Source organism: Lepisma saccharinum, chromosome 29 (assembly GCF_977018435.1).
Source record: "Lepisma saccharinum chromosome 29, izLepSacc3.1, whole genome shotgun sequence".
Lineage (NCBI taxonomy): Eukaryota > Metazoa > Arthropoda > Insecta > Zygentoma > Lepismatidae > Lepisma > Lepisma saccharinum.
In genome coordinates, this window is record NC_139257.1 from 47,437,888 (window position 1) to 47,455,031 (window position 17,144).

The following is a 17,144-nucleotide window of genomic DNA, read 5'->3' on the forward strand; positions in this document are numbered from 1 at the left end:
TGTAATTGATGGCAGGGGAGGTAACACCCGCTACTAGACAGCTTATATACCCCACCAGTAGCACTTAACAATATTAAAACAAAATATTGCTAAGATTTTTTTTCTAATTTTTTTTGGTAGTTTTCTGTAACTTTCGTTTATGTTCTAATTTAACTTATTAACAATAAATTTTAATTTGCTTTCTGTTGAATATATTCAGGTTTTTTTATTTCCAATAATTTCTGCAACATTTAGTTAGCCTTCGAATCAGAATTTATGCGTTATCACAAAAAATGCAAGTGTCCGGTTTTTTTTGTCCAGCAGTATATTTATCGATATATCGGATCGGTAATTTTACCGATACTCCGATATGCCTATATCGGCCGATACCGATGGAGTACCGATTAATCGGTCCCATCCCTATTAAATAATAACACAAATAATTTGAAAAGTTTTAAATTATTACATTGTTCAAATAGGAATATCTGTGGCAATCAGTAACAGTATTGCCTTTGGTATCAGCCTACACTATTTCTAAATGATTTGAAATAACAGTTTTCTACAAGCAATTTTAATGATAATCATATTTGTCTAGTGAACAAAATTGAGATCTGAAATTTACCCCTAGAAATGGATCTTTTATCTTTCTTTGTTAGGATAAGTATTACCTGGTAAGAGTCCATGCGGTTTGTGCTCTTCAAAGACTGCAGGATCCTCAGAATAAGAAGTGCCAGGTCATTAAAGGTAAGTGCTCCCATTAATTATAGTTGGTTGATACAGTGTATAGATTTTTATGAAAATGCAAATTTGAGATGATCAAATGAAGGGCTCAGGTGTAAAACATGGCGAGTAACATTCTGGTCATTAAGAAAAAAGGTTATTAGGAGCAATAGTTGTAACTCAAACATACACCCAAGCCTTTCAAATGATCAATGAATATGAACTGGTAATTGGTAATTGCTAAATAGAGAAATTTGTCCATAACTTAATACTCTGGAAATGTTATACATAGCCTTCAACAATTTACACAGTTCTGGTTGTTCTTTGATAAAATAGATGAATATACCATTACATTTCAATGTGCGCTTTTCGTCACTTCATTGTTGCCCACAGATTTTTTTTGGAGGCCATACTGCTTGTACTTAAAACAAGCTCTGATCTAAAATGGGAAGTGTTAAAAATTTATCTTCTCTTGTGTGGTTTCAATGTAGGAAGCCTTGTAGCAAAGATCAAAATACATTAAGTATAAGATGAATACTGAACATCAGTTGAAACTACAAACAGTATTTGTCTGAGCTTGTTTTCAGTTTTAATTCTTACTGACTGTGCCATCATTTATTTTATACTTCAGTAGAATTATTTTTATGTATTTGTGGTATTGTTCATGTTAAATCTCAATATTTCACTACCAACAACAGTGGTCTTCATTGGAGTGAGTTAAGACTAATGTTACTTTGTGACGTAATTTTCTTGCGGCAGTTATAAAATGCCTTTTAACGCCGATTTTAATCTGCAAAAATACGCTACAGTTTTCACTTTCATTTCTCTCGGCACGCATTCCGCGTCACGAGTGTGTTTTGTTTGGTTAGTTGCGGAATTCTCCACTATAGGCACCACATGCAGTCTCTCGACTGCTACGCTCGGCAAGAAGGAAGTCTCAGTTCTCCCACAGACGCACATGAGTTTGCATTGAGCCCATCTACAGTTCGTGCATCGACTTGCGCAGCATGTTGTAATCTCTCGCGGTATGGTTGCCTGTAAGGAACGAACAAGTCATACGTGTGGTCGACTTATAAGTTTTCGTGAGAGTGCATAACACAAGGATTGTAAATTGTAGTGTTGAGTATGAGTACTTGTTGGATTGCATGCAAGTACTTTCGTGGAAGTTACGAGTGCCACGAGTTCTTAACCAACGTCAACAGTTTTTGACCATTGTCCCTTTCGACGTGGTTCACGAGTAAAAGTTGGCGAAAGAAATGTGCCCTTAAGATAGTTATGGTGAGAATAAATGTGCAATAGATTGTTGAATATTGAAAGTGGTCATGCGGCACGTCAAGGACCGTTGTCTGTAACGAGTATTCTAAAAATGTGCAAACACAAACCAATGATAGAGGAATATGGTGTACGTAAAGAATACTTAATGACGACGTGCTGAGATTCATCAAAGCTAACAGAGATTCGTCAGCAGCAGGAACCAGCAGTAAAAGGAATAGTCGTGGTTGCCCTGGAATCACCATTTGCAGTACTTCGTCAAGCCGAAGAGAGTTACGACACGTGATTGGAATGAGAGAACGAAGCAAGTAACGTGACGTCATTTGGAACTATTGAAGAAGCAGCCCTTTCTTCCTTTTGTCAGTTCGTGAAGATTTTGAACTATGTTTCTTGAGGTACATAAGATACGAAAGTGCAGTGTTAATTTGTGCAGTTGGTGGTGTACGAAATGTTCGTTCAAACACGTCAATGAACAACGTGGACAAAAAGAAATATTAATTGTCTGTGACGTCATTACTTCACTTACGCAACCGTATTTAAGGAGAGAGAATACAAGTGCAAACCCAGTACCATTGAAAATTGACCTTGTGGACACACATAAGTATACTCTCCAGAACACGTTAATTAATCATGAGAGATATAAATTGGAAAAAAACCTACATTGAAACTATTTAGCATTAGCCGACAAGAGACAAGTAGAGTTAGAGGTGCAATTACTAGGCAATTGTTAGAAAAACAAAGGATACTCCCTTTCTATTCAATTTTTGTGTATTAAAAGAGCATCAAGCGATTAAATGGAGGGGTTAATTGGTTAGTGTGTTTGAACTTGATAAAAAGATTGCTTTATGCTATACTTAAAGTTTGGTTATGAACACCCTTTTTTTGGAATCTGAATTGGTGACGCTGGTACATCACAGTTATTGTTGTAACAAACCGTAGTTTTTGATATGCATCAATTATATAATAAATTGTTACGTTAAATGAACACGAAGGTTGTTTTTGCTTACGTCTTACGACAAATAACAATAGACTAGGAAACATACTAATTGATTGTTTACTGAACGGATCTACGTGTATATATACCAGGGCATGAAATTTCAAGTTTGAAGTCATTCGCCAGACTAAAATCTTTGGTCGCCACTATTTTATATTGATAAGTAATAAAAATATGAGCAAGTATTAAAAAGAATTAATGTTTGTGTAGCGCTGTCGTTCTGCATTGAAGTACCACTTATCAATCGCAGCTGCTGGGTCAAACTCTGACATTGGGGGGGGGGGGGGTCCATTTACAGAAACTCGGAGCAAATCATCCAGTGTCTCAATCTTCAGAAAGTTCCTGTAATTAAGTAGTCTTCAGTCTGTTGTGACAACCTCTCTCACATGAAACTGTGCTCACTGGTAGAACAGTACAAAATGTCAAAATCTAGAGCAAATTGGGGAATCTTGTTGAACACTCCTCACTGTGAATTTTCTCCAGCATCTGATTCAAAGTCGGAGAAGGAAACAAAAGTTTGTATTCTGTCCACTCTGCTAACAGAACATCCATTTTCTCATTATGAAGGCTCGGGTTCAAGTACATGTAGAGCTTCTTGAATTCTTCTATCCCAAACTGAAGAATATTTTCTTTGGGAGGCGGACCCAAAGTGTCGAAAATATGCAGAGATGCAATTACATCTGTTGATATAGGATTGCAATCTTTCTGTGATGTATACACCTTCGCACTGTTAATTAAGTTTCCTCTAACAGTCTGAAACTCTTGGTCTCCATTTTGAATGTTTGTGAGCTGCACATCCCTGATCTTCCCTGAAATGGATACATGGTCCAAGAAATCTTGTTTGCTTGGTCCAACATTAGATTCTAGGTCATCCAGTGTTCAATTCTTATTTTCAGAGATGCAATCAAAAGATTCTTATTTTGTAGTGCCACGCTTAAAGGGTTCAATTTCCTGTAGAAATCCAAAAGGAAGTACAGAAGCTTAAGAAATTTAAATTGCTTCAAACTTTTCAGCAAACCCTTAGCTTTAGCGCCATAATTGTCTTTTCCATGGGCCACCTATTCAAGCTTTCATGATTGCAAGAGAGCTCTTACAGCACTTCTTGCTGGCTAGCCACATAATAGTGTGGATATCACTCAGTTTTACAATTTCTTCTATAACTTCTGCCGTTTCTCTCAAGAGGTGAAGTCTTTTAGAAGAGCCACGATAACACTGAAAAATATTCCTAATCACAGAATCAAATGCTCAACTTCACCACACGCATCCAGCATAGCTAACTGCAAACGGTGTGCAAGGCAGTGAATATTTATCATTTTATTACAAACAGCTTTAATTTGCACAGCCTATCCTGATTTGTGCCCGACCATATTTGCTGCAGTACCCAAGCCTACAATGTAACACTTGTTTCTGTATTTGAACCCATTGCCTTATCTAAATAATCAGTTATGGCTGTGAAGTAGCCAGCAGAAGTAGAGTTTGGAAGCTCTATTACTCCTAAAATGCCCTCCTTGATGTGACCAATCATTTGCATCCACGTATCGAACATACACATCCATCAATCAGAAGGCTGATGTATGTATTTCTCTGGAACCACTTCACTCACAGGAAACTACCACCGAACCAAAAAAAAATTAGGTAAAAGAACGAATTTACTGCCACGTCAACCAACCTTCACGAGTGCATTTATCGCATTCTTTTGTCAACAAAGACTGGACACTGGCACGCGCGAGAGCAGTTCGCAACTGTGAAAACAGGGTTTTACCGTGCACAAGCAAGGAGTCTCGGTTGGGCCACGGTCTGCTCCACTCTACCCCTCCTCTCCCCACCTCAAGTCCGAGTGGAGGAAAAGAAAAGCAGGGAAAATGGGTTGGGTTGGGTAGCATGTGCATCCAAAGTGGTAACATCCCAACAGTTGCAGAACTGTTGTGCCAATTAGATGGTGTCGGCGTTGAGTGGACGCGGGGTTTTCAATCGGCTCGCTTTCCAAAACCATGTACGAACGTTGGATTGAGATGTTCGGGCATGTTTGACACATATTTGAAACAACGAAATTTTAGTCGCCAGCCCCAAACTTTTGGTCGCCGATGGCGACCGGAAATTTCGCACCCTGATATATACATGTGCCCATCTTTCATGAATGAAATGTTTGAAACTGAACATTCATTGAGTTAATAAAATGTTCTACACTTGAGATTGCACATTGCTTGATGAATCTGCGCTTGGCAATTGTTCTTGAGCAATCTATTAGTTTTACCTTGGTTAAATCGCAACCACGTTATTGGATGGATATTTGTGATTGTAATTGGTTCTCTTACGAGACGGAAGCGATTAGTAACAACTAGTCGTAGGCTTCTAACCATCGAGACTTGTAACATACTAGGACAGGGGCATCACGGCCTTATGCACAGCTCCACTTTGGATGTTTATGCCTACCACCTGGTACGTTACAACTTTCAGGTAAACATACTCGAAGGATGAAATTTAAGCTTAATCTTGTGCTTCTAGAAGAGAAGTGAGTGAGAATATTGCAAGATGTACAGCAGCTGTGTTATTGTAATTTCAATCTTAACTCGATCCAATGAAGACCAAAGTTAACGTGTTGAAAAACTCGATCCAATGAAGACCAAAGTTAACGTGTTGAAAAAGTCATGATTTTACGCAAGCAATACCGCAATGTATCTTTTTCTAGTACAATGTTTATAACTTTTTCTCATTACTCCACAAATTTTGGCCACAACAGATTTCTGCAGGAACTTTTGTGTGCTTGACATATCAAAGTAATTATACATGCATGTATTTTTTCAGCATATATTTTCCACTTAAATCATGATCCAAATATTGGTGTCCGCTGTGCTGTTATTAACTGCATAGGAGGCTCGTACGTGACGCTGCCATTTATCCTCCACCGTGCCAGAGATGCAAATGATCTGGTCCGACGGCAGGCTTATTTGTTTGTGGCAAACAAAGTGAACATCCGGTCCCTCAGCATCTTGCAGAGAGAGCAGCTGCTGGAACAAGGACTTAAGGATCGGTCAGGTATGTGGTATTTATTTAATTCTAATGATTAAAAATGGACACTTGTGTTATAGTGTTGAATATTAATTTCGGTTTCTTTTTATTTACAATTGCGTGAGTAATGTCCTAATTTGAAAACAATAAAAATGAGAAATTCCAGGAGCAAGATATTAAGTATTTATCCTGAGCTCCATGTGAAGGCTTTTGCATGTATTTATTTATTTATTTTTGAAGTAACTACGTATTAAAGAATTACAATATTTTATGTTTTTCTGGGGACTGAATTGAGAAACTTGAAATGCATGAAAATGTAATTTCAAGTAAAATTTCATAATATATTCAGGGGTAGACGAAAAATGGGTGTCTGGTCACTATAGTGCCTGAAAATTTTCATGGTTCCTGAATTTTCAAATTAGTTGTAAAAAAGATTTTTTTTTTTACGATTCAAGTTCACTTATGGAAATTTCCATTACCTTTTTTTCTAATAATAAGTACAGTATGTTTTTGATGTTCATTTCTGTATCACTAAATCGTTATAATAAACATGCAATTATCAATTTTTGTTACTGTTGGCAGACAAATTTTATAATCTGCCGTGATATGTAGATTCGGTAACATATTAGAATGTTATTTATGATGTTACCAGTAGATCTTTTTTTTTTAGAGATGGATACACTGGTGCAAAAATTAATGACTTGTTATCCACTGTTGCATTAATTATTAGATCAATTCCAGAAAAATGTCAACCTTGGTGGTCAAAATTATGTAGTCAGTGAAGAGCAATGTGTTGTACATTGTTTTAAAAGTGGATATCTTTAAATTGTGGATACATACATGTTTCTAAATTTTAAAATTTGTCAATCAAACATTACCGCATCAAAAAAAGCAGATTCATAGGTTGCCAATTGTGTCAGTCTGTTACCTTCAAATTATTTTTTTAAACAGAGTGTTTGAAAAAGAACTCCCTAGTTTTAATGTGTCCTAGAATCTGTACAAAGTGACATACAGTATTCTAGTTTGTGGTGTTTGATTCATCAACTCTCCAAGTTTGATACCCTTGCAGTTGGTAGGTCTGCTTGACCTTGAGACGGCACCAGTGCTGTGTTTTTTCCTTTGTTCCCTCAGTTCAGTTCCGGCGTTCGTGTAGTGCAGAGCAACTCAGCAACAATGTGTACTCCGCAACAGAAAGCGCAGTGTGTTATTTGGTTTGTGAAAACTGAGTCAGTTATAACAGTGCAACATAATTTTAGACGTCAGTATGGTGGTGAACCACCTACAGCAAAAACTATCCGTCATTGGCTAAAGTCTTTCAAGGAAACCGGTAGTGTTTTAAAAGGTAAATCACCAGGTAGACCGAGAACTTCCGAAGATGTTGTACAGATCCGTGTTTCATGTGTTCGGAGCCCGAAGAAGTCATTGGCCAGACGTAGTCTACAATTAGGAGTGCCTAAAGGTACAGTGTATGATGTTGTTCGTAATGACTAAAGTTGCGTGCCTACAAATTGCAACTGTTACATGAAGTGAAACCTACTGATAAAATCCAAAGGTATGAGTTTGCTGTTGACTTTCTACACAGAATTGATGATGATGACAATTTTTTACCAAAAATTCTCTTTTCTGACAAGGCTACATTTCATGTCAGTGGAACAGTTAATCGTCATAATTGTAGAATTTGGGGGGCAGAGCATCCACATGAAGTTATTCAGCATGAACGTGACTCTCCCAAACTAAATGTCTGATGCGGTTTGATGGAAGATCGTGTGGTTGGTCCTTTCATTTTTGTAGAAAAAACAATAAACGGGGACGTTTACCATGACATGTTGACAGAGTACGTCTTTCCCCAAATGGACGATATGAGGCGGAAAAGGGGCTTGTGTTTTTCCAGCAAGATGGCGTCCCCACCTCATTACAGTAAACAGGTGCGTGCGGTTCTTAACACTCGCTTTCCAGGAAGGTGGATAGGGAGGGCTGGCCCAATACCTTGGCCACCACGAAGCCCAGACTTAACCCCACTGGACTTTTTCTTTTGGGGCCACATAAAAAATGTTGTGTACAGTGCTAGGATCAGAGACATCAATCATTTACGGGAAAGAATCGTCACAGGTTGGGACAGTTACACCTGAAATGTTGGTGAATACGTGGCGAGAAGTGGAATATCGTCTCGACGTGTGCAGGGAAACAAATGGATCCCACGTTGAGGTGTACTAACATTGAACAAAACTTAAAGGAATCCTCTTTCATGATATGTACTCATTGATGTAAGTTTTAATTACTTTCCCTATTAAATTTATACTTAAAACTAGGGAGTTCTTTTTCAAACACCCTGTATTGTTGGCAGAATACATTTGAAGAAATACTACTACTTTTATATTACCTGGGTTATACTTTTTCATTATGTTTCACATATAACGAAATTAAATATAAGTAAAACTGCAGTCTGTTTGTTACCTCCGGAATTGCTCAATAAATTTAATGTTTTAAGGTCTCATTTCAAAATGTGTAGCCTTATATTAGTTGGATTTAAGGCTTTCTTAGTCTGTATTTGCAAATAAATCAATACAAATAAATAATGTGCTGGCTCTCAATTAAAAGGATGCTAGCACCTGATGTTTTTTTTAGTTTTGTCTACTCCTGAATATTTTGCTTTCTTGGGACCATGAAGATATGAAAAAATGTAAAATTGGATTTCACTGGTAATGTCTGAAAGGACATTGTGCTTTTAGTAGCTAATTTTTTAAAAATGAATTTCTTCAGTGATTTGGTACCTGTCATTTGTCTTTGTCAAGGATCTCAGAGTAGACAATTTGTGCTGTTTTTCTTTAAAAAAACTGTCTTTAGAGTGAGATTGAGAAGTCACTGCAGTGTAACAGTTTGTTGTATTGAATCATGCAGACAGTACTGTATTCATGCACTTTTTTAAACCATAATTGGGTGTGAAAAATGGGGTGTAACTTATATTTGTAATTAATAAAAATCATAGTTACCTTATTTAAAACAATTTATTATTCAGTGTAAAAACCACTGTTATGATCACTGTCCAGTGACCTGTCAACTCAAGTAATGATGATAGAATGTTGAGCAACACTTAAGTAACCCCTTTCTTCTGACCGGTGGCGGTACTGTTATAATGGTGGTGTGAGCTTAGAAATTTACAACGTTGCAATATTTTTCAATACTTCTTTTTCTCATCCTTGAGCAACATTACAAGAAAATTATTTTTTTCCAAACTGAACTATCTCAAAAATAGGATGCGGAATATGCATGTCAGAATATTTTATCTTCAACTCAGGCTTTTGTTTTGTTTCTAGAACGCGTCCAGAGTGTTGTGAAGAAGAAACTGATTCCAAAGTGGCTGGAGCAGTTCAACGGGAACGTTGTGGATTTTCTTGTGGCTTTTGATGTGGAACATTCTCAGGTCGATACATGTATTCAGCTTCTGCAGGTCATATTCAAGTAAGTGTTCCGAGTTATTCCAGAGGAAATTCTGCAGTTTATCTCACGTCAATACTGTTACTGATTCCTGCCAGCATATGTTATTGGGTATTCAAGCGTTTACCTTCATTACTCATTCTATAGCCACAGATCCCTAAAAAACGCATCTCTTTATTATGCAAAGTAGAAAATTGCATAGCCTCTTGGATGTAACGTGTTTAGCATATTGTGATGCAAATGTTGGTGTTTGTTACTGTGCTTTCATTAATTTCTTCATTCTTCAGTCAGTTAGCCTGTGAATTGATGTGAAAATAACAAACCAAACAAATAAAGGAGTAATTGAGAATGTTTTTTTTTTTCATACTGCTTACATTGTGTTTAGAAATGAGATAAAATCACATGTACCTTGTTTTATCTTCCATATTTTCAGACCAAGCTGAATTCTTCTTCAGGCTTCTGCATATTTGCACATTCACACCAAATAAGCCTGTAATGCAAATAATTGTTGTTATATTTATTCATTGAACACCATCTCCTTCAAAACATCATGCTGCTTCACCTGCATCTGCAATGGGTATCTCACATAGACTGAGAGGCACCTGCACATTTCAAAGTGTCTGATGCTGCGAGGACAGAAAATCGATTGGTTCTTCTGGCTTGTATCATTATGGACTTTTCCTAACACAAGCATAATCTTCAACCTGTCATGTTCCTTCTGATGTCTTTTTCTACACCATCAGAAGTTTGATATTCCCAAAAGAACAAGTAAAAATGCTCCCATTCGCTTAATCCTAAGTTTTACCTTCTCCTACAACCATCCAGCACACAGACCTCTCTTTCTCCAGCTTGCCGCAGGGAAAGGTTGGTGGAGGAGGAGCAGTTTCGGGTTCTCGAGACTGGGTGGACATGGAAACTGTTCCTTGTATCCTTAATACGGAAAGAACAAGTGTGCACGACAGTGAACATTCATTCCGGTCGACCTAGACAGAGACCTTAAAGACAAAGATCAGGCTGACCTACGTTCTGTATGAATCTTTTCTGCAATTTCACGATCTCTTCTTCACAAAATCGTTGGCAGATTATCTTTTTAGAAAGCACTTTGCCACGGCTAGTGAACTCAAAGATGCTATCACTACAGTGGTGGAAACAGAGTATAATGACGGTATCAACAAACTGGTATCACACTATGATAAGTGCATGAATGGGTATGGTGAATATGCCGAAAAATAGACTAAGGTATGTAGTTTCTGCACCATAAATTTTTTGCATACATCATTTGTCATTTGCGTTTTACACCAAAACATTCTCTTTTTTCTGAATGACCCTCATAATGGAGAGAATAATTAAGTGAAGATGAAGATGCCTGCAACAGTATGTGTAGTATTCCTTCCTGTCTCTTGCTATTTGTGACCAGACAGAAATGAGACCCACTACCTTTTGGCACTTGAAATAAATATGAATGCTTGAAATGGTCACAAGGGGAAAATGCACTTAATAAACCTAAAAATCAATACAAACTTCAAGTATATTGGAAAATGGCCAGTAGCAGACACAAAAATTGCCAAAGAGGCAAAGGAAATGCAGCGGAACCTCGATTTTACGATATTCAGGGGACCGAGCTGAATAAACTTAAAATGTAGGAAAATGTAAAACCGAGGAAAATTTCTTAGCAATTTGCTATGTTGGGACCACCAAGATTGAATGTAAAATGCAGGAAAACATAAAATCGGGGTTCTACTGTAAACACAATGTTTTCTAGTTCAAACTGAACCCCCCCCCCCCCCACAAGAAAATGACTTGCATTCCAAGTCCTGGTTATTAAACTCAGATCAATACCAACACTGTCTCAACCCTACACATGATGTTTGTCCTAAAATGTGTGCCCTGATAATGTAGCACTGGAGAGCCCATCTTCTCTTCAAATCAAAGGTTTCTACGTTTGGCATATTGGTGCAATTATTTATTTATACTTATGTTTTGTTATGCAGGGAGAAGTCATGTCAGGAACTGGTAGATAGTTTTGATCTCTGTGGCCCAAATAAGATTATCACCGAAGATAAGTTGTCAGCAGAAAGTGCTCTGTATTGGAGATGCCTCGCCCAGTACTTGCAAAAGGAGGGAGAGGATACTGCAGAAATATTGGAGAAGTTCCTTCCAGATCTCTCGCCTTTCTGTGAATATGTTAGGCAGTAAGTGGATCAAGTGTTCTTTTGTTTTATATTTTATTTAATATGATAAACAGCACATTCCTTCTTGTTTCAAGTAATGTTGTTTCCATTTTCTTCGTCAGACGCAGTGGAGTTGAACCAGTACTGTCTTATACATTTCTTTTAGTCAAATGCAAATGGCTGATTGTTTCTTGGTATTTTCGGTTGGAATTTGCTTATTCGTGTGCTGGGAGAAATACCACCTCTGAATATTACATTCTTGCGAATGGTTTATAATAGTTAATGGTTGAATCAATCTGTGCATGTTAACAGTAATAATTAGAGGCATGCATATTTCGTTTTTAACGAAAACACTAAATGTGAAATAACACATTCTAATGTTAATTTTTCATGTTTCTGAAAGGTGTGATGTGCATTTTTCTACCCTGTTTTGTCACGAAATCATGTGAAATGAACTGCAAAATGCGAAATAGACTTAAACACGAAAATTACCATTTATATACCGACTCGACACTTTCTGAAGTCTGAAGTATCCTGTGAGTTATGCAATTCACGGAAAATTGATTAATTCTGCTGTAAATATTTGAGAAGCAAAAATGGACCCCTTTATACAGGAATAAACTTCATATTCTGGTAATGATTTAATGTGCTATTAGAAGGGATGTTTAATTTGTGTAATAGTGCAGTTTTTAAATCAAATTTGGGATTTCATTCACATTTTTAAAACCAAAATGTCATTTTATATGCCGCTTTTTCACCGCTATAACAGCGGAATTTCATTTTATTTACCGCTTTTGAACCCGAAATTGACTGTTTTTATAACGAAATTTTGCTTTTTTCTTTACCAAAAATATGTGCCTCTAGTAATAATAGTATTATGATCAAAGTTATTAATTCCATTATGCAAATATAATTATTCGTACAGAATATATATGTAAACATACATCACTTCCTCTCACTATTAAACAACCTGGGAGTACATGATGCCGAACGTGAGTGCAATGCTCATTACATTGGCAGATCCATCAGATCTATTGGTGAATAGATAGAACAGCACTTGACAGATGCCAAAAAAAAGAACCCAGCCAGTGACCCAACTGGCCAATCACCTCAGATGCAACAGTCACAATCAAAAAGGTTTCAGCCACATCACATATTAAGTGACATCAAGAACAAAGAGATGCATGCAATTAGGCACATCGCATTTGGCTCCCAGTCCTGCAGCAATTTAAACCCAGTGTTAGCAGCAAACACAGCAGACTACAGCAGCACCCCTAGTGGCATGCAGGGAAACCAAGCACTAGAACAAGTTCCCTTGTGTATGGTGGCAGGGTCCACCAAAATTAATAGAACCTTTTTAAGTAAGTTGCACGAAAAAGTTACTAATTTGCTTCTGTGTATTCATTACACACTATTCTGCATGACAACTTGTATATTGCAATAATTTTTACATTTAACCAACTATGAAGAAATATTGTATGTTATAGGTATTTTAGGGCATGTTTAAATGATTCCTATTTGCACATATTTTTGGTAAAATAAAAAAGCAAAATTTCGGTATAAAAAAAGTCAATTTCAGGTTCAAAAGCAGTAAATAAAATGAAATTTCACTGTTATATCGGTGAAAAAGCCGTATATAAAATGACATTTTGGTTTTTAAAATGTGAATATAATCCCAAATATGATTTAAAAACTGCACTATTACACAAAATAAACATATCCCTCCTAATAGCACATTAAATCATTTCCAGAATATTAAGTTTATTCCTGTATAAAGGGATTAATTTTGGTTCTCAAATATTTACAGCAGAATTAATCAATTTTCCATGAATTGCATAACTCACAGGATACTTCAGACTTCAAAAAGTGTCGCGTTGGTATATAAATGGTAAATTTCGTGTTTAAGAGTATATTTCGGATTTTGCAGTTCATTTCGCATAATTTCGTGACAAAACAGGGTAGGAAAATGCACCTCACATCTTTCAGAATCATTAAAAATTAACATTCCAATGTGTTATTTCACATTTCGTTTATTCGTCATGCCCCTAATGATTCAATAACAACTGCAATTTTCTCCTTACCACAAGGTAAAACCCAAATTTTGTATGAGACAGTAAGTGGTAACTATACATGAATTATGAATTCTAATGTAACTTTGTTATAGCTTTAGATATGCACTTACGTTAAATAATCCTTTGGCACTTTTTCCCTGCACAATATTTTAACTGCTTTGAACTCTTAATTTAAATTCATAATATTTGATTTGTGCACTAGTCGTGATAATGAGTGTCAAATTAGAATTTCTTGATACTTTACACTTTAGGTATCTTACAGAGTATTGTTTGTTGTTTCAGGCTGTACCTTGGGAATAAATCTGCAGGGGAAGAAATAGACATGAATACTCAACTGAAACAGGAATTCATTGTTAAGCAGCTTTTGGAATTAACAAGCGTTTATGATTTGGCTGATGAAGTTGGAAGGTAGGTCTCATTGTACACACATTTAACTATTTTTGGCATGTTGATTGCATGGCCTTACCAATTTAGGCCAATGAATGCCTGAAGAATATTTTTTATCTGATCTGTACTTTATTGGCATCAGTCCAATCTTAATTTGTAGATACATTTACACTGTTGTTCTTCAGGTGTGTAAGGAGAGAGAGTTATGGAAGGGATAAAGCATGATTGAAATAGTTGAAAAAGGATTTTAGTATTAAAACTTTGTGTGTTGATCATTTGCATTCATTTTCCTTTTTTTTTTCCCTACAGCCATGAAAACGACCATCACATGAAACTGAAAAAGAATGTTGGTGTTTTGATGAGATGTCATGCTTGCTTTTAACATCATGCTTGCATCTAAAACTTAATGCTCATGGGTGGTTATACAGAGCATTCCCTGACATTCACTACGAGGGGTCCTCGACAGTCGCACGCTACAGTCTGTTTTTTTGGGGTTTTTTTTCGCTCTCCCTGCCTTTGCTCTCTTTTCCCTTTCTGTTGACGTTGGAGACTGATGCCAGTATAATCCTCCCTCAGAAGTTGTGTTGTGACATGTCCATGTGCTGAAGATTGTGGCTTAATATGGTACCACAAAAGTTTACATTACAACAAAGGATTTATCTTGTCGAGTGTTACTTCGGAAAGAGGAATTGTGGAGAAGCGTGACGATGTTTTGCAACGAAATTGCCTGGTGTTCCCGTTCCACATAGGACCACTATATTAAACCTCGTAAAAAAGTTTAAGAGTCAGTTCTGAATAAAAGTGGAAAGAAAAATCCCACGTGTACTTACTGAGGAAAAACTCGACAAGATAGGACAAAGGTTGGAACAGTCTCCTCGGAAATCTATCCGCCGCCTCTCACAAGAAACGGGTGTTTCAGAAACCCTCTAGGTCCCCCGATTTGTCAGCCTGCGATTTTTATTTATGGGGAAAACGAAAAAATAAAGTATACAAAGACAATCAGCACACCATTCATGAGTTAAAAGAGAGTATTGTATGAGAAATCAGGAGAATTACAGTACACATACTTGCTCATGTAAATGCCAATTTCCTTCGGAGATGCCAGAAATGTGTTGCAGCAGAGGGACATCACTTTCAACACCTTCTGTAGTCAAGGTTAGTACACAATATGAAAACTGTAATTTTAATAGCAGACTGTCGCGAACCCCATTCGCTGGGAAGGACAAGCGCTGACGCCGGGCCGCTTGCCGCCGAGTCTCGTAGTGAATGTCAGGGAATGCTCTGTAGAAGCATTCAGAAGTACTGTTTGAGAAATACCACTCGTGCAAAAGAATATTCTTACATTGAAGTGACTTTCTAAGCAAAATCGGGTTGTATATGCCACGGATAATTATAACTGGCCTTTAAAAAACAGTTATCCTTCTATCACAAGTATCATGTCATTTCTGATTTCCAGATGTTCATTGACTAAGCTGATTCAGGACATCTTGATCTCGGACGTTGCTACTTTGGGAATTATTCCCACCCTGGTGGAGAGGCTAGTTGACACGATGCCCAGTGTGAATGCGAGGCTGCAGATGCTGGCGGAAGTGATCTCCGAGATCCAGGAGCCCATGGCTCAGATGGAGGTGGAAGTGTCGCCAGAGGAAGTACGCAGGCGGGTGATAGAAGTAAGTAGAGGGAACTCTTAGAACTGGAAGTCGTCAAAATTTATTTAAAGTGTATGAGTCCTGAATGTGTAATGATTTTTACAAGCTGTACAGGAGGATGTAGAAGTTGTTCAGAATACTGTGGAAGTAATTTTGACGTTTGAGAAAAGTAAGTCACAGAAATTATTAATTTGTGAGAAATTAGCTTGGGAAAAGTATGTTGCTTAAATGACTATGCTCTTAAGTTCCCATGTCTGATGCATTTTTAAAAATTTGCAATGAAACTTACATTTGTAGAATAAGAGGTACTCACCTTTGCATGCCATAATATTATCGTTTATTTCCCCAAGTTCACTTGGATTTTTCTCAGTGATAGCTATTAAGACAGGTCTTGGGGACTGCATCCATATGAAGGCTAAAATGGTTGTAGCACTACATGTAAAATATGAGAGTTAAAGTATGTTGTTCCTAGGGAAGCATGGCTTGTACTGGAGGTAGTGCGGGAAGGTAAATTGAAGTATCTGGATGTCAGTGTAGCCAGATGTAGAGTATTCAGTATTAAAGTTTGTATACTATGCTGCTGTTCCACATAAATCCTCGGTGCACACAACAATCTTAATTCTCATGTGGGCAATCTAGATTGAGGTTGGTAATACAGTGTAACCTCGATTTTACATTTTTCAGGGGACCAAGCTGTATAAACTTAAAATGCGGGAAAATGTAAAATCTAGGAACATAAAATTAGGGTTCCTCTGTACATTATTGAATAACTAAATATTTTAATCTTCATACTTGACATTCAGTACAGCATTCTTCCTGTGAATGTCTACTTTCATACTACAATCTCCTAACTGCACCTATTACAAAATCTATCCCTGAAGAAGCCAAGTGAACTTGGCAATATACCGTATTTACTCATGTATAATGCGCACTTTTTTCCAAAATTTTTGCATCCAAAAACTGTGGTGTATATTATGCACGGAATATTTTTTTTCATGTTTACGGAACCCTATCATGTTATATATGGTTGTAAAGCTTGAATTCTGTAGTTTCTGAATATGGCAACAGTATTCCATTCAAGATGGCGACACTAATGTGCAATGCAGTTGAAATAAACTCATCACAAAATGAAGGAACGTTCTGATTTTTGTGGTACTTTGGATGAAAGAAAAGATAAGGAGAAAGAAAATAATAATTAAAATGTATTACTGGCTAAATAATATGACATATATTGAGTGTGTAAATGTCTTTATGCCTAACTGCTAGTTTGAGGGTCCTGAATGGGCTTCTTATAAATGTTTCATCATTCATGGAAAAAGTATATATTTTGAAGGTTATTTCTTAGAAGAAGTAAAGAGAAAATGAGCAAAACCACGTATAAAGTTTTAAAGACCAATTTTGCTATGTAATGTTCTGGGACACCAAGAAAAGCAGTGCCATTCTGGCAGAATTTGAG

General features: G+C 36.9%; 1 protein-coding gene across 2 annotated transcripts in view; it reads left to right on the forward strand.

Moving 5' to 3' along the window:
• The window catches only part of Cap-G (Chromosome associated protein G), a 109,967-nt gene that overhangs the window by 16,864 nt on the left and 75,959 nt on the right, over positions 1–17,144 (forward strand). For both annotated transcript variants that reach the window (XM_083114811.1, XM_083114812.1), the window contains exons 6-11: positions 636–723; positions 5,771–6,001; positions 9,289–9,433; positions 11,401–11,601; positions 13,935–14,060; positions 15,496–15,709. In XM_083114811.1, the coding sequence (XP_082970937.1) occupies positions 636–723; positions 5,771–6,001; positions 9,289–9,433; positions 11,401–11,601; positions 13,935–14,060; positions 15,496–15,709 (1,005 nt within the window). The remainder of the gene's footprint in view (positions 1–635; positions 724–5,770; positions 6,002–9,288; positions 9,434–11,400; positions 11,602–13,934; positions 14,061–15,495; positions 15,710–17,144) is intronic.